The 23,283-nt window shown below is 43.4% G+C and overlaps 1 protein-coding gene across 1 annotated transcript in view; it reads left to right on the plus strand.

Annotated features, from left to right (window-relative positions):
* Window positions 1–1,521: 1,521 nt before the first annotated feature.
* LOC139048721 (ATP-binding cassette sub-family F member 1) overlaps window positions 1,522–23,283 on the plus strand; it is a 49,353-nt gene continuing 27,591 nt past the window's right edge. Inside the window, exons 1-9 of the mRNA XM_070523236.1 lie at window positions 1,522–1,958; window positions 5,836–5,891; window positions 5,963–6,094; window positions 7,470–7,570; window positions 7,651–7,736; window positions 10,697–10,836; window positions 13,768–13,916; window positions 19,531–19,614; window positions 21,706–21,830. Of these exons, the coding sequence (XP_070379337.1) occupies window positions 1,715–1,958; window positions 5,836–5,891; window positions 5,963–6,094; window positions 7,470–7,570; window positions 7,651–7,736; window positions 10,697–10,836; window positions 13,768–13,916; window positions 19,531–19,614; window positions 21,706–21,830 (1,117 nt within the window). The 5' untranslated portion in view covers window positions 1,522–1,714. The remainder of the gene's footprint in view (window positions 1,959–5,835; window positions 5,892–5,962; window positions 6,095–7,469; window positions 7,571–7,650; window positions 7,737–10,696; window positions 10,837–13,767; window positions 13,917–19,530; window positions 19,615–21,705; window positions 21,831–23,283) is intronic.

Here is a 23,283-nt window from a genome sequence, read left to right on the forward strand (position 1 = left end):
CAGCCACAGTGATCGTTTAACGTTGTCTATTTCATATTTCATTTCATTTCATGTTGACGTTTCTACCAATGCTTAACAAGAGTTGTTTCTAATACTACTTAAAGGGCCCCTCACCAGGTCTGGCCATATTGAGCTGACAAGCGCGGAGCATACATGGCGCGATAACGATCGTGTCTGCAAAGTATTATTTCGCTGCGCGCCGCGGAAAGATCTGAAATTTCAATCCGAACGCCGTTTTCCTCTTCACTCGCGGCCGCCACGCTCCAAGCTGGGCGGTGACGTAATCGTGCCCCTGCGCCTACGTAATCGTGTCCGCAGTGTGACGTCGCTCGAGGTGACACGTGATTTCGAGAATTATTCAAGGCGACATCTGTTATCTGTGCGATCTGTTGCTTGAATTGACGAATTGAAGTTTAGAGAAATAATAAAACACACAAACGGGAATGCCTGCGTGTTTATTTGTTTTACTTCGCACCGAACCAAGGGAGATGTACTTCAGCTTCGTCTAGCTGCTTGTTTCCACGGTCGTGCGGTCACGTGCACAGGTACCGAAACTATGCCATTTTTTACCGTGTTCCAGCGCGTGATCACGCTCTGCGATCCGCGTGTTCTGCCTCAGTATTCGTGTATACCGCTAGACATGTTTCCTTGAGCACAGCGCGCAAAATCGTGCGCTGCGCGAACGAGACAACAGCTCGCGCGCGACGCTGTCGACAAAGATGCGTAGCGCCGAAAAAAAAACCAAGAAACAAAAAAAAGAGAATGCGGGGCTTGTGACGTATGCGTCACACAATCCTCGAGGTCCAGTATGGGAGAACGCAGGGAAGGAATTTCGCTTGCGTAGGCTTGAGCAAGACGCCAAGCAAGACGCTCCACTCTCCCCGTCTAGCCCAGACCATATGGCTAGACAGGGCGAGTGGAGCGTCTTGCTTGGCAGCGGAGCCCGCCTGCGGAAATCATGGGTTCGCGGCACTGAAATATTTCTATCTCGGCTATTAATGAGCCAATTTGAAAAATTATGCGGCAGAACGCTCCCTAGAGGACACGTAACAACTTCCAGCGTATAACCAAAACTTGCTATGAGGACTGGTTAAGGCAGAGGGTACAAATGCTCAGCAAAGTGAAGTGAACAGTGCATACATTCATTGAAATCACCCGCACAACACACAGAACAGCATACGTTTCAATAAAGAACAAGCTTAAAGCAAGCATCCGAACCATCAATGCTATAATAAAGCATTGCATACCTCCCTCAGCAGTTGTGACAGTGTTGCAGCAGCTTCGCTGGGCGTCCACTTTAGCAAAGCCGGGATAGCGAGTAACGTTTTTTTTTGTCTTTATAGTTTTATATTGCATCTTTATTCGAATACACTGGCATTAACCCGCAAGTATAATAACCTTTGGTGCGAATGCTAGCGTGAGCTCGATAACCGGCAATTCTGAGCGGCGAAAGCCACTTTCGATTGCAGCGCTGCGGCGGTATTTTCGCAGTTCACTGTAGCCGCGTTCAACTGGTTCGGCTCATTAGTCTGCATCGACAATGTGATAATGCGCGCAATGGTGCGCCGTACCCGGGTTCGGCAACGTGCTGGCAGCAGGCGGCCTTACGGCTCGTTTAGGTTGGGTCGAAAAGAAAAAGTTTTAATGTAAAGTATTTCTGATATCACATTTTGTATAACTGGTTCTGGTACGTTTAACTTAATATTCTCTAAATATGCCGCCGAAGAAATCCAAAGCGAAGGCCGGCAAGAAGGAACAAGCTGGAAAAGGTACTGCTGAAGGCGACGTTGAAAAAAAGCTCGAGAACCTCGACATAAGCGACGGCTCTGACGGTGAAGACTGCGATTCTAGGCCTGTACGTCGCAGTCAGAACAAATTTCAGGCTCTGGGTAGTGACGACGATGGCGAGAACAGTGAAGGCTCTGAGAAGGAAAGCAGAGGTGATGACGCCGACAAAGGTATGCGATCGTTGTGACATTTTATAGTGTGTGTCGGTGTCACTTTCTGTGCGCTCTCGGTGCGGCTGGACAACCTGTAGTAAAGTTACCATACCGGTTGGTTTGTCATTCTCAAACTGTAATGAAACTTTATTAAGCATGTATATTGATCGTTGCTGCTGTGATCGTCGCTTTGACCTAGTTATGCATATGTCATAATGTGACAGTCTAGTAAAAATAATGAGAATGAATCGTTTTTCTTTTTCTTCTTATTTTCTTCTGAGAAGTATTTTAGTGGAGGTGTACTCAAACGACGAGAAAAACAGCCGATCCCCCAACAGCATATTCGGGGTAAGGAACCAAGGTCGTGTAGCTCTGAAGCCCGTACGACTTACAGCACACTATACCTGTACAGCTCCGTAACTCTCGTTGACTCAGCATCGCGCTGACATATGGAGCATTTGACGAAATTTTTATTTTCGATCACGTTATATATCACAGGTTATGTGTTCAGTGACAGGCTGCTATGCAGTTGCACTGTTCAGCTATAGATATCTCTAGACCTGTGTATATCCCTCATTACTACGCAACTATGTCACAGTACCGAATGAATTTTGTCTGTTTTAGACAAGCATAACTGCAGGAAAGTGACAGTTCATTCGGCCTAGACCAAATGATGAGCTGGCAGTACACTGAGGGCCTGCACAGAGGAACACAGTTTCAATGAGACATGTCAAACAGCCCTGCAGTGGTCACACTGTCGCACTACGCCCCCTCGTTCTATCTCTTTTACCTCGCCACACTGTGATACCAGAGGATGGAGCAGAAAGGAAAGCGTCAGATTCTGATCCTGCTGGCTGCTAGGTATTGGCATGACTCCATGCTATTCAGGTTGGAGCGAAAGGACAAAGTAGGTGATAACTAACAAGGAGTCAAAGAAAGTGAGTACAGAGAAATGGACAATTTCGCCTTTGCGAATGTCGGGGATATTTAAGCTGGTCATTATTTTCCTTTTCTCTCTCTTTTTAAGGTTGATTAAGGCACCTTTAGGCAGCAGGGGTAGAGGAGCAGGGAATGTAAGGAATGAAGAACCATAGAAAATAACATACCAGTGGCATTAGGAATATGCAGTTTTCTTTGTTTCGTGACAAAGTTTAGTTCAGTTAGGAGTGAGATGGTCTTGCTAGGTACATCAGAACATTGGAAGGGACACTGATGTCTGGCAGTACTTTCATCTTACGAATTGAGGTGAATTGCTGGTCACGAGCGTCTATTTTCTTCAGTGTCTCAAGTGCCTACCAGAAATTACTAAGCATGTACCTGTGCTTGATTAAGCATCTGTGTCCCCTCCTGCATTTGTAAGTTATCTTCAAGATTCAAGCACTTACTCTGTATTTTGAAAAGTTTTCAAGACATTGAATCACAGCATGGGCCCAGATCACTATTTGAAGGGAGTAATGACATACAAAGCTCCTAGATGCACAAACCTGTTGTACCAGCACCAGTGCTTATCAGTGCGCTACTCTAACACTGTGTGAACTGTGTCAGTTTCTTTTTTTTTTTTTGCTTTCCTTCCTTGCCACCTACTGGCAAAGTATTATTTCCATTACTGCTTTAGAGAACCAGCAGGCCACCTACACTCATTGACTGGCGTCACCTGAGCAGTTCCTGTGGAAATAACTGTGTTTTCATCCTGGGCTTGTGTATTGAGGAGTAAACCTAGTGCTGCTCGTCAGTCACTGTTAATAGTTTGTTTCTGAGCCTATTGAACTTGCTGAACTACTAGTGTATAGAAGAAGGCTATGAGAAGTATCCAGTGGCTGACAAAGAGGTAGCTACAAATTTTACTAAAGCCATGCTTGGAAGGCTATGTCACTTAATGATACGAAGAAATAAAGGCACCAGGACACTGCCATGTACTCCTTGTTCGAGCCTGTCATCACAGTCTGCCACATTATGTCATTCTTTGACCCTGCTAGTGTAAGATCTCTGAGCACTGTTTTCTGCAACTGCAGCTGGGAGATAAGTCGCTATGCTCTGTATAAAGCCTGTGTTGCTGAGTAAACTGAGCATGTATCCAGATTGGCAATGATGGCCGGTTGCTGTGAGCTGCAACAGTTCGTTGTATACATCATTACCATATTGTGCCTGTTAGACTTTTCAGTGAAATCATAACCGAAGTTTGCTACTTATTAGTCGGAAACCATAGCTGTAATAGACTAGTATGTTAATGTTCAGCTAGTTTTCGTGGATGCAGTTTGGATGCCACAAGATTGACTTCCTCGTGCATTATAGGATGAGTGCCAAACCATTGCAGATTGAACATATGCCATGAAATTCACCAAGTGCAGAATTATTGTTCAGCAAAATAGCAGAATTCTAGATGATGGTCTAAAATGTGCTAATGGTATCTTTCAAGAAATATTCTTTCTTTTCACCAGAAATGAAGTGGTGCACTTCTGAAACTTTACAATTGTTTTTCTCAATAGACATTTGTCCACTAAAGTTATATATAAACCACCATATTTGCATGAATTAACTCAAGCTTTTCTTTTGTTGAAATTTCCGGCTTCTGAACGTGCCTCGCATTATATTTGGGTTCGTGACACGAATATAACCTGTTATATATATATTTTTAATTTTTGGAGGGCACTTCAAACTGCTGTGAACTAAACCATTAGGCACCACCGCTATCGCTACCGTGCACAGAGCCATTTTCAAACACATGCACTTGAACATAGCAAAGCCATGTTTGATCGTGCCACAAGCACTGGTGAAGTGCTGCCTGTTCAATAACTTTGTTGGCATGGAGGATGGCACCATTCTTGCTGATAGTGACAAAAACATCAGCAGTGACAAGTGAATTCTGCATGCACTCATCCTTTTACTGTATTTTGCGACGAAAGTCTGCAGTAACAATAAACAAAGCGCTCTGTGGGCATCTGCTTTTATGTGTGGTTTCTTGTTTCTTTGCTGTATCACCTCCTGCCATAACCATATGTATATTTTTTTTTCTAAGAGATCGAAAGTTCCCCTTCTTGTATATTCTTGGCTAAATTATTGACGTGCAAATACGGTACATAAGGTTTGCTTAACATTAAGACTGTTTTGTGGACCATTGCTTATTTAGGAATGAAACTGTGTGCAAACATTCTTTAATATGTATTTTCTGGATAATGAAGTAAATTTTTAAAGCCTGGGGAAAGACCAAGGTAAACAGTTCCATTTGACGAATTGTTTTCTTTATGAGAAGTAATTAATATTAGAAAACTAACTCTACAGTTACGAACACTAAGCCATCTTTGAGAGTGGAAGACATGAATGTTTCAAGCAGTCATTTAATTTTTAAATTATAGCTTTTCTAAGCAATCATATTGAGTTTGACACTTTTACCAGCCATATCCTTTCTGAAAATTGGCCCAGAATAATAAACTTCGACCCATAGGATTACAGTACTGACTTAAGCACACCCTTCACATTGTGTTCAAATCTGATTAGTCTCATTTTAGTGCTTCAAACTTTCGCATGTGATGAAATGAAAGGTGTGCTACTTATACAAATTAAACCGCACTTTGAGAAAAGGCCTTCAGCTAAGTTGCTGTAATGCGAATAGCACTGCCCATCTCTTTGTATGGAAGATGCTAACCTTGAACCATTTGAGTCTGCTAAAGACTTCTGTTGTAGCTTCAGTAACGGTTCTTGTCCCACGGACTGTGGTAAATTCTAGCAAATACGCAATTTACCTGCAGTGCGTTGCAGCAAGGAGGCTTGCATGTTGGGTACTTGGGGGACCATGGCAGAAAGGGGTTGTGGTGTGGAAGTGCTTTGATATTGCATTTGTTGGCATTTGGATTGTTAATGACAATTACTCTTTGTTCTTGGCCTTCATTTCTGTCAGAGGTGGCACCAGCTAAGAAGGTGTCTCACAAAGAGAAGAAGATGATGAAAAAGCAGGTAACACCAACTTCTCCAGTATTGAGGTTACTTGAATAGTACAAATGAGCTTCCCATTTTCTTTTCATTAGTCAGAGTACCAGAAACAGCTGGAGAGTCTCAACAAGGGAAAGGCATCATCTGAGGGAGACCAGTTTACGGTGTCCCAAGCTGACAAGTCGGCTGCACAGCAGATTCAGCAGGAGAATGCTGTAGACATTAAGGTGAGGAGTGTGCCATTCAGAGCAGCATAGAGTCACATTTGACCAGCGTTTCGAATTGGGCGTGTTGGTTTATTGTTAGAGGGAAACAACATTACAGGGCAACACAGTGCTGTGTGTGACTTCTTTGTGCCTCTCTTCCTCTTTGTGATTTCTGCCCTGTTCCCTTGTAACAGAGTTGCAACTGAGGCCATGTTCTCAAAAAAATAAAATTATGGGGTTTTATATGCCAAAACCACTTTCTGATTATGAGGCACGCCGTAGTGGAGGACTCCGGAGATTTTGACCAGCTGGAGTTTTTTAGCATGCACCTAAATCTAAGTACACGGGTGTTTTCACATTTCGCCTCCATCGAAATGCGGCCGCCGTGGCCGGGACTCGATTCTGCGACCTCGTGCTCAGTAGCCCAACACCATAGCCACTGAGCAACCACGGCGGGTGCCATGTTCTTGAGCAATAACTTGAGTGGGTATCAGCTTCATGCGTGCTGACTAGTGGAAGCAGACAAGATGAAATAAAATTGTATGCCCATATATTTCCCCATAAGAGCTCTTCACACTGCACTTTTCATCTGCGTTGACCTTATGGGTAGCCATAACACTGTGGCATTATGGAATGTCTCTTGCTACTGTGAGTCACCTAAAGGGATTGACATGGTAAAGTGGTACTAAAAGTGATTGAGAATGCAGCCCCGTTTCTGCTACATTCAACATGTTACCATAGTCTAATCCGAGGGTCTTAAACGTGTATGGAGTATCGAGCTGAATACTTAGCACATAGTTCCCCATGGGCTGCACTTGTAATCTTTGGCAGCAGGGCAAATAGATTTTTGGGTGAATTCGTGGGGGAGAAAATGAGTGCTCTGTAGAGCCTCGTGGACCACGCTTGAGCTTTCGCGGGCCAAGTGTGGCCCATGGACTACTTGTTTGAGACTTCTGGTTAAACGGAAAGTGAAGCCTTGTGTTTGCATTCACATGGCTTATCTGCTGAACCCATTGTTCTGGTCAGATGGAGAAATTGATGACAATTCATTTATGTGTTGACTTACGTGTGTACTCATTGCCAAATTAACTACACACAGAGGTAAATGCATTAGACATTCTCTTAGTCAAATATTTACCAAAAGCGTATCACAGGTGGAATGATGTTATCAGTGTACAATTCCTCTGGTGGTTCTTCCCTCCAATATATGTTTAAGTGGCGGTAATCTTCGTAGAAATTCTTGAAATTTTCGACCAACTTATCTTTCATTTCTTTATTTGCACAAGTTATATATGCCCATTGGATACTTGGGTGGGGACTGCTTAGCAGCAACTGTTTTGAATCGTATGCCTGTGTTGACAGTTGCTAGGACTGATAACTGTTAATATTTTGGCAGGTTGACAATTTCTCCATCTCTGCAAGAGGCAAGGATCTATTTGTAAATGCTAGTCTCACAATTACAGCTGGCAGGCGCTATGGCCTTGTTGGGCCTAACGGGTGAGTGTGTTTATTCCTACTGTTTTTTTTTGTAAGGACTTGGTCTTCTGACATGAGTGTCATCAATGTACTTATTTCAGCCATGGCAAAACAACACTATTGAAGCACATTGCAAATCGTTCCTTAAACATTCCACCCAACATTGATGTCCTCCTTTGTGAGCAAGGTAAGCAATGTATTGAAACAACTTCTTATATTTCATACTTTTGTGTAACTGGGCTTGCTGAGCACATGGTTTAATGCAATAGCACATGATAGACTGGGGTGATTTCAGTCCACTTTTAAGTCAGATAGTGCCTATCTAAATATTGTATAGGGTAAAAGTCTATTTAAAGTTATTAAACGTCTGTTAATATTCAAAACATTAGTGTACATAACAAATTCAATATTGCCCTCACCGATTTTACCTTTGAATCGAAGAGTCACTAGTATTTTTATATACAAATATTTTTCAAATAGTTTTCAAATGTTTCAATTCACCTGCTGTGCACAATCAAGCACAAGATTAAAGCAAAAGTGCAACAGAGTTAATGCCAGTGGCCATTGCAGACATAAAACACGAGAAGATATGTAGTGGAGGGCGCTACGCTACTCAGGGAGTTGAACTTTTCTGGCTAAACCGCCATCATGTGCACTCACCAATGAGTCCTGAGTATGCAAATGAACTGCTTATTTGCTCCTAATGCTCCATCTGTACTTTTGGTAACACTTCAATAACGTTCAATTCAATGACAGATACAGGGTCCTGAATATTCCATTATGCGTGTTCGAAAAAAAGGTTTTGCACTCACTGCTGCGCTGTTCTTGCTCAAATTATAAGAACAATTGCATTTTGGCATTGACTTCATTTAGTATAACATTTGGCACAGTTAATTGCCTGGTTTTTAAGAAAACGTGTGAATTTGCCTGTGCTTATGGGGATGCAAGCTGCTGCCATGACGGTGCAAGCATAAACTTGTGTCGCCATCTGCTGTCAGCTGCAGAAAACGGCGTTTCAGAAAGGGCTGCCGTGTGTTGCCCGCTCCTGGAACAGGTGACTTCCATCCCTGAAACGCTGCTTTCCACAGATGATGGCAGGTGGTGAGACAAGTTTATGCTTGTGCTGTCGTGGCAGCAGCTCGCCTCCTCATAAGTGCAGGCAAATTCACACTTTTTTCTTAAAAACCAGGTCATTAACTGTGCAAAGTGTTATACTAAACGAAGTCAACGTCAAAATGCGATCGTTCTGCAAAATTTGAGCAAGTACAGCGCAGCGGTGAGTGCAAAACCTTTTTTCAAACATGCGCAGCGAAATATCCAGGACCCTGTACTTGCTAACATTGTGCGTATACTAGGATGCGAAGATCATTTTATATTAATGGTGAAAACAGCTGCTGATTCTTAGAAAGCTGTTTCAGAAGTATTAGATATTCGATTTGATTAGATTTTCTTCTGGCTCTTTTCGATTCGGTCTTGGAAATTACTAATTGCACACCCCTAAAGCTATGCCTGAAGACATATTGCCAGGAAGACAAACACTGAAGCATGGGCATAATGTAGTGCCTAGTCATTTATGTGGGTCATCTACTTTGAAGGACCTCTCACCAGGTCTGGCCATTTTGAGCTGACAAGGGCAGAGCATACATTGCGCAATAACAATTGTGTCTGCAAAGCATTACATGGCTACGTGCCGCAGAAAGATCTGAAATTACGAATCGAACGCCATTTTCCCTTCTCCTCGCGGCTGCTGCACTCCAAGCTGGAGGCAGATGTAGACATGATAGGGCGTCTACGTACATGTGTTCATACTGTGAGGTTGCTCATGGTGACACGCGACTTTGAGAATTATTCAAGGCAACATCTGTTATTTGTGTAATATGTAGCTTGAATAGACGACTTATAACTTAGAGAAATAATAAAACACACAAACTGAATGTCTGCATGTTTTTGTTTTACTTTGCACCGCAGCTAGAGAGATGTACTTCCGTTTTGTCTGCTTGTTCCCACGTCGTTCAGTCTTGCTCACAGACACCAAAACTATGTCATTTTTTGCTTTGATCCACTTATCTCTACCTCAGTATTCATGCAACACTGAATTATACCTCTAGTCAGGTGTCCACAGTGCACAAAATCGTGCGCTGTGCGAAACGAGACGATCACAACAGCTCATGTGCGACGCCATCAGTGGAACTACGACATGCCACGAAAAAGCGAGGATAAAAAAAAAAAAAATGAAGGCAGGGCTCGTGATGTATGCGCCACGTGATCCTCGAGGTTCCGTATGCGAGGACGCAAGGATGGAATTTCTCTTGCGGAGGCTAGACGAGGCGAGTGGAGAGAGTGTCTCGCTATGCAGTGGAGCTTGCCTTCTGAAATCATGGGTTTGCGGCCCTGAAATATTTCTGCCTCAGCTATTAATGGGCTTATCTGGAAAATTTTTGCGGCAAGACGCTCCCTAAAGGACATGTAACAACTTCCAGCGTATAACCAAATTTGCTATGGGGCCTGGTGAGGGGTCTTTTAAGGTAATGGAGTGTAGCATTCAGCTACTGTTTTCAAATTCCTGCGTGTGTCATCTGTTGGGGCAGTCAAGTTTGAACCCAAAGTGCATTTGTGTCATGCACACATGTCATTAAAGCAGGCAGAGGTTGATGGTAGAGAAGTTGAGCTTGTACCCTTGCCCTCCTGGGTAACTTTTTCTCTGTGGCTTTATTCATTGTCAGACGCCATCTTCAAAAAATCTGTGGCTTTTAAAAAAATTTTGATCTTTTTTTTTGTTGTGTTGCATGAACAAATGCCATTTCATTTTCAACACTACTTAAAAAATCCTTTGTCCATGTTTTGCATTCACCTTCAAAAATTTCTAGCTAAAGCAAGCCTCTAGTTTTTGCTGCTTGGCTGATAAGGTGCAAATTGGGGTTGAGTGCATTTTGTGTAATATGTTGAATTGGAAATTCTGAAGAAATGCCTTGTCTGCGAGTTAAGTGCTTGTTATCCATCTCAGATCATTCCTGAAAACCAAACCTCTTTCAGCACGAAATTGATACTCGTTTGCCGTTGCCTACATTGCATTGTACTTTTCTTACTCTGGTGGCTTTGCAATACCTGCATTATGACTGCTCACTGTTCGCCTTCATCATATTGCAGAGGTGGTTGCTGATGATACCCCTGCTGTTGAAGTTGTCCTCAAGGCTGATTTTAAACGCACTGAACTGCTGGAAGAGCAGAAAAAGTTGGAAGATGATGCAGCTCGTGGCAATCTGAAGAATCAGGACAAACTTACAGAAGTAAGAGTGCAGTTTCATTATGTTTTATCATGCTAACTAGGGAACATCTGTCAAATGTTTTAACGTTCTTGTTATGGTAATTCTAGTGAGATCACTATTGCCGATTGTCCCTATTGGAGGCTTTCAGGAAATTTCGCCTGAAGGTCTCCAACCAACTCTGGATTACATGTATAAATGTGTGGAGCATGTCTAATACTTCTGCAGTGATTGCACATATTCAAATGAAGCATGCTCAATTTAAAGGAAAGTTTGGTTGCAACAGTTAATCAGGGTGTCTACCAACCGGAAAAATTGGGAATTCTCAGTGGTTTTGAGTAGTCTGGAAAAAACTCAGGGAGAACTCAGGGAATTTGTGCCTATATCAGAGAAAATTAGCTGTAATTTTATTGGAAGGGTTGAAAGTCACAGTAATGCTGGCTCGAGTAACAGACAGGAATCGTAATGGATCGTCTTTGACCTCCTGTTGTTGGCTGGAGGAGTTGCCAGTGTACAGTCAACGGCCGACTTTCCAGTTGCCCGATAATTTGGACGGCTTCGCGGCACCACCACGTACCCCATAGAATCAGTGTATCAGAACGTCTGGAACTTCGGATGCAAGAACTGTTCACCATCTGATTTTCCACACTTCTTGCCGTGACTGCAGGTCCAAAACGCAATAATCAAAGCCACCGCTGCTACCATTTTGATTACCTCGCTGCCTCGAACCGGCGCTCTCGCACGCAGATCCACTGGCAGCCGTAGCCACCACTGCGGCAATGCTAGACTTAGCTGCTTTGACGTTCTCTATAGAGCTTCTTGCCATTGGGTGCCATGTTTTTCTTTGAAAGGATTTGCTGCTGTCAGCAATGGCACCGACTCCGCCTTTGTGGTCCTCGCGATTGGCTTAGAAGCTTGGAAAGCATGGTGCGTTGCATAATGCCGGTTCCCAAAAGTCAGCTTTGCCTCTGTACGGTAATGTTGCTTGGTGAGGTATATGCAAAAGTATTGCAGGGAAGCATAACAAGCGTGGGAAGGGGCTATTGCCACGGGACACAGTATGTATTCCTTAATTATACACGCGTGCACCCGGTATCTCCTGTCACAGTACGAGAACCAACATGCCTAATGGGTGTACCATCAGGCCTTCAGAGCATTTTCGAATGTGCCTGAGGTGGTTTGAGCCCTTAAGGACAGTAAATGACATGCATTTTTTTTTCCAACTGGCCGATTTTTCGGACGTTTTCGCGGCCCCTGGGGAGCTTGAAAAATCAGACGTGGACTGTGCAGATGACCAAGAAAATGCTTCAAATGGGCCATGGGGTGAACAAGTGGTGGAAGAAGGACAAGAACAGAAAGGATGTACGCATTGACGAATGAACAGGAAAGGAAGCGTGCTGCCGCCGTTTTTAAGGAGCTTGAGCTCAAAAAAGCGGTGTTGGATGAAGCCAAGATGCAGGTGTGCCCCCTCATCCAAACCAAAATAAACTCTTTAAAGCAGTGAAACGCAACACTGAGGCGTCGTGCGTGGGCTGAGAGTATGTAAGGACAGTTGAGGTTGACTTACGAGCTGTTGAGAGAGAATTGCAATTGTGACAAAGTTTGGGCCTCATACCACTGAGCTTGCTATCAGTTGATAGAAATAGCTCATATTCGAAAATATTTGCTTCTGTATGCATCTCCTTTTTGTTTGTATTTGAGAATGTCAGACTTGATTTGCAATTTTTTTTGAAAACATTTTATTTGCTGTGCATTTTACTAACCCCTCCTTTCTATTCTCTTTTTGAATAACATAAACACTTTAGAAGAGATAACTGCTGGGCTAGTTGGTGATCTTGCATACTGAAAAGATTTTGCGCCAAAAAACAACACACACAAGAAAGACGATGACACCACGAGCGCTACTTGAACTGTTTAATGAGGGTGAAAGCACTTGACATATATAGCCCTCCAAAACAACGCGCATGCATACAAGGCAACATGGAGTACAAATACAAAGTCTTATCAGAGTAGGCGCGATAGAAACTTCAGCTCAGCCTCGTAAGGAAAAACCGATGTATCACTAACACAGTTCAGACCCTCTTTCTTCATGTAGAAGGCTTCCAATGTTGAGCTGAAGTTTCTATCGCGCCTACTCTGATAAGACATCATACACCATGTTGCCTTGCGCGCGTGTGTGGTGTTTTGGAGGGCTATATATGTCGAGTGCTTTCACTCTCATTGAACAGTTGAAGTGGCGCCCGTAGTGTCGTCGTCTTTCTTGTCTGTGTTGTTTTTTGACGCAAAATCTTTTCAGTATGCAACATATAAACACTACCTACTCCTTAGAATTCAAATTGGATTAAGTCTTTATTTTTTTAAACATTTTTTTGATATGCTTACTAGAGAGTGATAGCATCGGGCGATATGATTTCAGCCCGTCTTGACGTAAAACATAGTTCTGCATCACTCAGGGAATTTTGAAAAGGTGCTCAGGGAAAACCTGGAAAACTCAGGGAATTTGGACGTGGTAAACACCCTGGTTAATGAAAACAGTGTTAAATCCTCACATAGATATTTTGTGAAGAAAAAAAAAAAACATTTAATCCCGTATTGTAAATTGTCAGCTGTGTGCAACATGCACTGGCGGATCCAGAGGTGGGTCCCTGTGGGCCCTCCTCCCGCCCCCTCATGAGACAGGCCGGCACTTATGCACTGATGGAAGTGAGCATGCAGTGAGACCACCTCCCCTGTGCTCTGTTCTTATGACACTCCATCGTTGTAATTTTCAGCAATTAGTGCTGGTTTTCATGCTGAGCAAATTGCTGGAAAGTTAGAGGTACTTAGCTGTCTTCATTGAATCCTTAATTGGTTTGATGTACGTAAGCTAATTCTTAGTTTGCATGCCCATATTTAATGACATGGGCCCAGCTGATTACATAGAGACACATTAAGACTTTTTATTATACTTTGCAGGTCTATGAAGAATTGCAGCTGATTGGTGCTGACTCAGCTGAAGCACGGGCTCGGCGTATTTTGGCTGGTTTGGGTTTCACACGCGAGATGCAGGATAGGCCTACCAAACAGTTTTCTGGTGGTTGGAGGATGAGAGTGTCTCTTGCCAGGTGAGAGGTTCATTACATTTACCGTGGTTGCTGTTATGAGTCCTCTTGGCTCTCAGTGGGTTTGTTTATGCAATGTTCCAAAAGACTCATCACGTCATGCCATCAATAAAGTAAAAAAAAAAAGCAGTAAAACCTCGATACTATAACCATGTAGAAGGGGGTGTCGAAAATGCTTTGTTGTAACTATTATGTCATAGACATTGTCTGCCCTCACAGTCGACAATGACGGGGGGGGGGGGGGTAATCATACTTACCGTCAGGTAAGCTGATAAGCAACAGCCTGCTGCAGGCCGTGAGAGAAATAGTGTGCACATGACAATTTACTTTCCATAAATTGATTGCTTGGCTTATCAAAGCGCTTCATGAGCATGCCTGGAAGCACTGAAGTCCTCTTCTATTGCACAGTGCTAGTTGCTGTATACGAGCAGATGCTTCTACGCAACCATTAAATCAATTTCTTTATGCTGGAGTCCAGCAATGAGTGTTCTATAAAATGAGAGGCTTGCATTGCTCTGCTGGCACATTCAGGGAAACGTTGATTAGCTGAATGTATCATCATCAGCCTATTTTATGTCCACTGCAGGACGAAGGCTGAATGGAAGAAGGGAGAGCTGAATGTAGATGTACTGTAAGCCATGAGCTCTGCTGTATGCATTTGATTTCTGCGTGATATAGTACACAACACTTAACCAAAGTGCTGAGTGTTATTTGCAACAAAATGCAGAAGGCAGCAGCAGCTGAGTACAGAAGTAGTGTGCAGCCCAATCTTGGAGGCTTTGGCTGCTCACTCAGCAGTGCTGATGATAAAAAATTTTCCGTGTTGCCTGATGTCTGAAAGTTTGCAGGAGCACTGTTGCATGAAATTAGTTACCTGTAGTGCCGCGCAGCATTAGATGTTGGCTTGAGTCAGAAGAAACGGTCATTACAGTTAAACCTCAATATTATGAAGTCGGTAAAATCGGCAATTTGCTTCGGTATATTAAAATTTCATTGTATTGAAATACGACAAGCAAGCATTTGAACTGTGTTCCCCATCAGCAGCTTTTGGCCAAACTTTCATGCCTCGCTCTCGACTCTCTTGCACTGTCATGGGTCCGTTGCTTTCTTAATAATTGATTCCAGTACACAGCTGTCGGAAATCATTGCTCAACTACTGTTAGCGTCTTCTCCGGAGTACCACAGGTGTCCGTCCTCAGTCCCTTTCTCTTTCTCATCTTCATAAACGACCTTCCTAACGGCATATCATCCAATATTCGACTTTTTGCAGATGACTGCGTAATCTATCGTCGCATTACAGACCCAACCGACCATGCCATGCTCCAAAAAGAATTACATTTATTAGAAACCTCGTGTTCCTACTCTCTAATGAAACTTAACATCTCCAAATGTAAAGTTATGCAGGTATCCTGTAAACACTCTAACAAGGATCACCCATACTTTTAAAACTCGACAGCCCTATCCACCGTTGAATTGTATCTTTATCTCAGTATCACTATAAATACCAAGTTGACCTGGTCCGACCATATAACAAAATTGGCTACCGAGACCAATAAATCACTTGGTTACGTCAGACGTACCCTAGCGCTGTGCCCCTCATCCACAAGAAAACTAGCTTATGAAACTTTCATTCGAACTAAACTAGAATACACCTCGGCTATTTACCCTGCACCAAGCTTGCTTAATTAATATGTTAGAATCAGTACAAAATCATGCCGCTAGATTCATCACTTCCAGGTGCAGCTGTGAAGGAAGTGTCAGTGCAATTAAATCATCTCTCGAACCATTGGTGTTGCGTCGGAAAATTGCAAAACTGTGCCTTTTCCAGCGACTTTATTATAACTTCCCTGGACTGCATGGAAGGCTTCTAATCCCACCAACCCGTACATCTCATCACCTTTTTAGCTCTTGCAGCATCCAGCGCTTGCATGGTTCAACATTTTCCTTTAATCAATCGTTTTTGCATAGCGCCATTGCAGAGTGGAACAATTTACCAGATAGAGTTGTCAATGAGGGCAACCCCATTATCTTCAAGCAGCTGCTTACTGATCACCTTAAACCCTAATCTTATAATGACCGTACTGTGCCTTCATTGTTTTGCGATTGCTGTCTCACATTGTGGCTGTTCTGCTGATTTGCTTTTGCATTCTATTCAGTGTGCCTCTTGGCTTTTCTCTTATTTTTTTGTTCTAATACGAATCCACAGGCTGAGTTTTGTAAGAAATTGTAACCATATCTTTGTTTCTATCCTTATATTCTGTAACCCTCCCCCCTTCATCATTTGTTTTCCTTAAGGGAAAATAAATGATGATGATGATTACCTGTTATGCATATAAGTACAATCGCCGATCGATTTTTTTTACACGGAAAAGAGTTGCAGAATTTAACGAATTATCGGGCAATCTAGGCAATCTAAAAAAACTAATTTGAATGAGAAAACTATTCATTTTGATAAATTTGGGAGTTGGCAACGAATGATACGGTTTCATGCCCGGTACGTCAACGATATCTTTTGCGTGGTACGAATTAAGCAAAGCCAGCCACGCTTTCATGTGCACTCCGCTCCCACAGCTGATAGCATAGCCTGCACTCGGACAATGCTATCGGGAAAAGTGCCAGCAGTGGAGAGTGAATGTTTTGTCTGCCTCACATTCCAATGAGTCACCGAAACTTGAGATTATGCAACCTCCAATACTAAATGTGTGGTAAAACAGCTTACATGGTGCCATGCTGTCTCGGCATGCCCAGTCTTTGCATATACGGCAGATGACTTCTAAAGCAGGATGCGCGCCTGCATAAGCGCTCAGCTGAACTTACAGCCATGGGCAGCCACAGCCGAGATGTGTGCCAACTTACCCTACCCCCTGCCCCCCCCCCCCTTCGCGCACGCTTGATTGCGTTACCGTGAGTTCCCCCGGCTCTTCCTCTTTGCTCACATGGGAAGGCGGCACTCGTGAAGCCACCATAATTCTTTACGCCCCCTCACACACTTTCACTTGCATCGAAGGCGCGAGGCGAGGCGCGATAGGATCTTATCGCACTTGGACACTATACGGAACGTGATGCGGCTCCACTTGGGTGGTCGCCCTTGTCACACGATTTGGGAGATGCCTTTGCAAGCAGCTGCTTGTAATTCAACAATTTGACCATCTGGGTCTGCAAAAGTTTCCATTTATTGTCTCAGCATTCCTTTGCGTGGCAGTGAAATTTCATTATACAGTCGCCGACCGTTTATGCGGACCTCACGGGGACTGCGGAAATGTCCGAATAAACAGGTGTCCGAAAAAGTAGATTAAGCAAAAAAAAAAAAAAAACAAGAAAGAAAGAGAGAAAAGAAATCCTTTATTTTCACGAATTTATTCGGCTCGGCAGTAGGCTTGAAGAAATTGAGAATGCGTCGTTGCACACTGTTCTGTTTACGCGCAATCAAATAAGCCTGAATCTCAAAGGGTCGTACGGTCACTATAGGCGGCTGAAAGCACAGTCACTGCTTGTACACGCTCCGCATATGACGGCAGCGTAGAACATGGTGCGTCATCTTCCGACTCGGAGTCATCGTCTGGCGGTGTAGCAGAAACCTGACGAATGATCTCGCCGTCGTCGAGTTCTGCACATATCAGTACAGCACCTGTGAAACTGTCAAATGAGACGGTGTCCAGAATCGCAATGCAACCACTGCGCAGGTTTCGGCAGAACATTTTCGGCCTCAGTAGGGAGCACATCGGAAGGCGACAAATCCTAGGCCTCCTGGCGCCCGCTTGCCGGCACTCCCCAGCGCAGTCTGCGCGGGCACTATCGACGTCATTAGACAGTTGACGCGATGTTTCCGTATGCCGAGTTGGATCACTGCAGCCTCGACACAGCACACAAAGCAAACACCACCATGCCGTCACCAGTTGCACAAATGAAAAACGTGGCCTGCTTGCAGCGTCGTGCACGAAGAAAGAAACAAATCAGCTGCTGGATTGTCTTGACATGGCTTACTAAGCTGAGACCGGAACTGCTGTAGCCACTCTATCGAACCAGGCAGAAACAATGATGATGAGCGGGGATTTGCAGTAGCGCCACTTCATGGGGCAGCAAGGAGGCTCCGTTCAGAACAAAAATGGCATTCTGCAAGTCGAACCATGCCCCAGTCAGAGTTGATGCATGGTGCTCTTGATCGTGTTGGTGCTCTTGATCGAGTTGGCTCAAGGAGTGTCCGAAAAATCAGACGAGAGGTTTCAAGGTGTCCGAACTTTCGGCAGTTGTTATACTAATATGGTCTATAGGGAGAATGGCGGTGCCGCGAAGCAGACCGAATAATCGAGTATGTCCGAATTTTTGGAGTCCGAAAAATCTGTCGGCGACTCTATTGAAATGGCATACAAACACTTTGTTATATTGAGGTTCTAAATACATGGTGTTCTATGGGCAAGAAGTTATGAAAAGTTCAATACTTTGTTATCTCGAAAATTTCGTAATATCAAAGTACATTATATTGAGGAATAACTGTATATCATCGTTCTCTACTAGAAATACTGTAGTTCATTATTTTCATTGCTAGGAAAGTTTCGCTTCATTAAAGCAACAGTCTGGGTTGATGGCATACTTTTTCAGACTTAAAAGCTCTTGGTTATCTGCATCTCCTGCTCAGGTTATCTGAAATTGGCTAGTTTTCGTGAAAGTCCAATGATTTGTAAATAAGAACGTTACAAAATGGCTTGAACAAAACGTGAGGGCTTCAAGCAGTTCTTCCAAACCATGCAGAGTGCAAGAAGTGCTTTCTTTTTACTTACTGTATAAACTTGTCTAAGGGCTTCATATTTTTTTTCCTCACGATTTCAGTGTAAATTTTTATTCGCAGTAAAAATATAAAACTAATTGTAACTGTCTGCAAGCTTAGTGTCCTGAACCTCAGCATGTTTGTCAGCAGAGTACAGCCGTTGTTCCGCACCTCCGAGATGTAGCTCGGAAGTTCAATTTCAGGATGCAGGAATTTACAGAACTTACCCTGGAAGGTGCGCAGGGTGGATGTGGCTCTTACACTAACAAATTTTAAAATATATTTTCTCAGTTATCTAGCCCAAAATAAGGGGGGAGGGGGGCTATGGCCCTTACACGAGATTATATGGTATGCCTTTTTGGTTAGTACTGTTTTATTTCTTGTTTTTTTATAATGCATAGTTGGGTGCAACTGGAATAATGGGAGCAGGCCAGATCAAGGTATAAATAAACCTGACCTCTCTGCTTTTCTGTAAATACTATAAACCTCTTTCTCACTCTATCATTTGTGTGTCACCACCATTAAGATGAAATTCTCATATGGCAGATTTTCATGGCCCCTTTGAGTTTGTCTTAAAGGCAGTTTTATTGTACTATGTACTATCATTGCACAAAATGTACCTCATTTGGCTGTGAAGTGCTCCCCTTGTTTCTTACAGCCACGTCAGGGTGACCCTTACTCTACAGTTGTGTACTTGCTGCACTCTCCTTAACATTAGCTGAGCAATCTTATATTGAGCAGATACCTTGGTGAATGACTGGCTTTCTTCCATCACATGCATCTTATAAACAATTTCACATGCCTTAGTAGAATCCCCTGACTAGCCTAACTGGAAGGTTCCATTCTTTCCAGGGCCCTTTTCATTGAGCCTACGTTACTCTTGTTGGATGAACCGACAAATCATTTGGACCTGAATGCTGTCATTTGGCTTGATAAGTAAGTAGCTTTTGCTAGTGACCTAATTCCCACATCCTCTTAGTGTGGCCTGTGCATGTTTTGTTTATTATGGCTTAACGTGATGTGTGTAGAAATTGCAGTGTGATTTGAGGACTCTCCTGCCTTGTGCAAACCAGCCTTCGCTACAGTACCATATGCAGCTATGATTGATGGGTACATGAAAATGTATATAGTCGACCCTTCAAATAAAAAAAGTACTGTAAAAACCCGCATATAATACAAGGTTTTTTTTCCTATTATTAGCGTCCCAAATTTTCGCCTCGTAGTATATGTGGATCCAAATAAAAATTTGTCAGAAATTTGGGCTCGAAGATTTGGTTTCGTTATTGCTGCATGACTATGGCTTGACTTCGTTATTGCTGCGTGGCTATGGCTTGGTTTCGTTATTGCTGTGGGGCTACAGCATCGTTTCTTTATTGTTGAGTGCGCACCTTGGCAGCACACATGCAAACCACGTTTTGCGAAGTGCATCTTTTTTTATTCCACATTGAAGGACCAAGATGTCCAGACCACGAAAACAGTACTCGGCTGCTTTCAAGGGAAAAGTTATTTTAGCTGCACAGGACATCGGCAACAGTGCAGCCGGGAGGCAGTTTGGCGACAACGAGGGAAGCATTCGCGGATGGCGTCGACAGAAGGAAGCATAGCAAGGAAGCAAGCTTGCAAGCGAGAAAGGGCTACCGAGCTCTGCCTTCAAAGCGAGCAAGCACTGGATTTATTGCTACATGTGCCGTGCTAGATTTTCATTACGCCGCCGAACTTTGATTTCTCAAAAGCTGCCAGAATCGTTAGAAGAGCCGCTTGTGGCTTTCCAGCGCTACATTATTTCGCTGCACAAATCCAAGAACTTCCAGCTAGGGCAAATCGGCAATGCTGACCAAACGCCGGTTTATCTGGAGATGCCATCGCCTCTCACGGTGCATGAAGAGGCTCTAAACAAGTTTATGTCTGGTCCACTGGCAACGAGAAAACGCGAGTTACCGCCATGTTGTCGTGCGCGGCAGACGGACGCAAGCTCCCGTCCTATGTCGTCTTCAAGCGCAAGACAGTGCCTAAAGGTGAGGAGCTGCCAAAAAATGTGGTTGTGAGATGCCATGAGAAAGGCTGGATGAACGAGAATCTTGTGCTCGACTGGATAAAGTCCATCTGGTGTAGGCAGCCTGGCGAACTGTTGTCGTTCCAGTCCATCCTCGTGCTGGACACATTTCATTGCCATTTGGCCGACTCAGTGAAGAGGCTGTTGCGCGAATCTGGCACTGAACTCGTCGTTATCCCGGGTGGGATGACGTCTCAGCTGCAGCCTTTAGATGTTTGTGTGAACAAGCCGTTCAAGGATGCGGTCAAGCGGTGTTATGCAGATTGGATGCGCTCAGGTGAGCCTGCAGTGACGCCGACCAGGCGGCTGAAGCGGGCTTCGCCAGCCACGCTATGCAAGTGCATTGTGGACGCATGGGCCAGCATATCAGAGGTCCTTGTGCTTCGCGCATTCGAGAAGTGCGGCATCTCGAACTCGCTCGATGGCACAGAGGATGAGTACTTCTGGGAAGATATGCCCGACAAGGAACTATCCGAAGAGAGCGTAGCTGAGGAAGACAGCGATTAAAGTGCGGAGTGCAATTTCAATAAATGTTCTCCTAACTCGTATTATATGCGGATAAAACTTTTTTTTCCATTTTGTGTCCCAAAAATTCCACCTTGTACTATATGCGGGTTTTTACGGTACTTCCAGTGAAAAACTTCATCAAGTCATGAATTTTGTTATGCCCGGGTTTCTATGTGTCAGCTGTAAAAATAAGTTCCCGGATTTCTAAAGCAGTTCTGGTGGAGAGCATCTTTTCAAGAAGCATGTTGTGGTAAAATGACTGTTACTTGGAAACTGTGTTATTTTGCTCAAATTTATGAGCTTTTTCTGTTGCACCTTATAGCATAAGGTCAGTTGTTACAGTCTTGTTGCAGTTATGTTAGCAGACAACTATGCAAGCTGCCATAGCTGTTCCTTGGTACTAGTGTAGGCAAATTTTTCTGTTTAAAATTTTAGCGCTAATGGGTTAGTTTCCAATTTGCTTGCAGCTATCTTCAAGTCTGGAAGAAAACCCTTCTGGTGGTTTCCCACGACCAGAGCTTTTTGGACAATGTTTGCACAGATGTCATACATCTAGACAACCAAAAGCTTTTCTACTACAGAGGAAATTTCAGTGAGTGATTAATCTGACTGCTTTCTTTTTGCCTTTTTTTGTTGTTACTTTTTGTCGGTTGTAGGTGTAAATGCAAGGTTTTTGCTCCATTAGGCGTCATTACTCTCGGGCCATGTTTATCAAAGAGACTCTTAAGAGCAACACTAAATCAGCTTAAACTGGTTAAGTACGCTTTCAAAACTATTTTTGTTCATTTGGCAGGAAAAGGTCCATTGTTGCAAGGGGAAATTTTTAAAATTTTGTGTCGAAACTTCAGCCTTGATTTGTCAGTGTTATGTTGTGGATTTCAAAATATCTTCTCCTGTCTGAACAATTTTGGCAGAGAAAATGTTCTTGAAACTTGCTAGGTTTATTCTTTTGTTCCTTTAGAGTGTAATGTAGTCCTAATGTTTACTTATAAAGAATCAACTGGATGCTACTAGATGATGTCAAAATTAGAAACCCAGCAAGTTGTAGTGTGATCTTCAGGGCTGGATCGCCACCCATCTTTCATTTTTGAATTTTTTCTGGCTTGCATGCCCTAGAAAATTTTGTAATCTAGTCCAATCCACCTGTCACTGCAGCTGTGGGAGCCTAGTACCTTTGTGACCATTTCATAAGTTTGTCAGGCTGGCATGCAAGGCATTTAAAAGTGGGGTATCTCTGATGCCATAGGTAGCACCAAAGACGAGTGGCCCTGAGCTGTTGATAGTGATAAGGAGGCCTCTGACAGTGACAATGAGGGATGCCCAGTCTACTGTAGATCGGACACAATAAATTATCTTTGTCCAAGTGAAAACGAATTGCTACTACCGTATTATACTTGCACTATTATCGTAATTAACTGGTGAAGGAACAATCTAGGGCATTGCATATATAATTCACTGAAATATGAAAATTGGGGTGTGTGTTACAATTGAGGGTGTGTTAGAATCAAGTACCATATTTCTTCAAATATAAGGCAACATTTATTTCTCCAAATCCTTAGCATCAGTGACCCTCCTGCTTCATGTGTGAGGCTGATAAATTTTGTGGGCTCTGTGGTGTGGCTTCACGGCAGTGTGTGCCTTACTACCGTGAATCCACACCATAAGGCAAAATTCTTGCTGCTGTGAAGTTGCATGTTAAGGAGAAATTTGCACATAACCCGCTCCGATTATACTGATTATTCAGGAGGTCTCCGCTCATTAGGTGTTTCGGGCATTCTCCGTCAAGTCTGAATAATCCGTCGGCTGCTCTATATCGCCTTATATTAGTGTGTATGGTTAAGCTCTTTTTCTTCCTGGTCTGGGACCTGGACCAGGACGAATTTTTCTTGAATTCTGAGGCTTTTCTTTTAAGGAACCCGTATGGGTTTCCTTTGTAGCAACGGGTGGATGTCGGATTTTCCCTTTATTCATTACTTCTCTCCACCTTGCGGGCTACTACTACGTCAAACAACTACTACGTCAAACTCTTGCCTTTGCTTCGTGTT

This window comes from Dermacentor albipictus, chromosome 1 (genome assembly GCF_038994185.2).
Source record: "Dermacentor albipictus isolate Rhodes 1998 colony chromosome 1, USDA_Dalb.pri_finalv2, whole genome shotgun sequence".
Lineage (NCBI taxonomy): Eukaryota > Metazoa > Arthropoda > Arachnida > Ixodida > Ixodidae > Dermacentor > Dermacentor albipictus.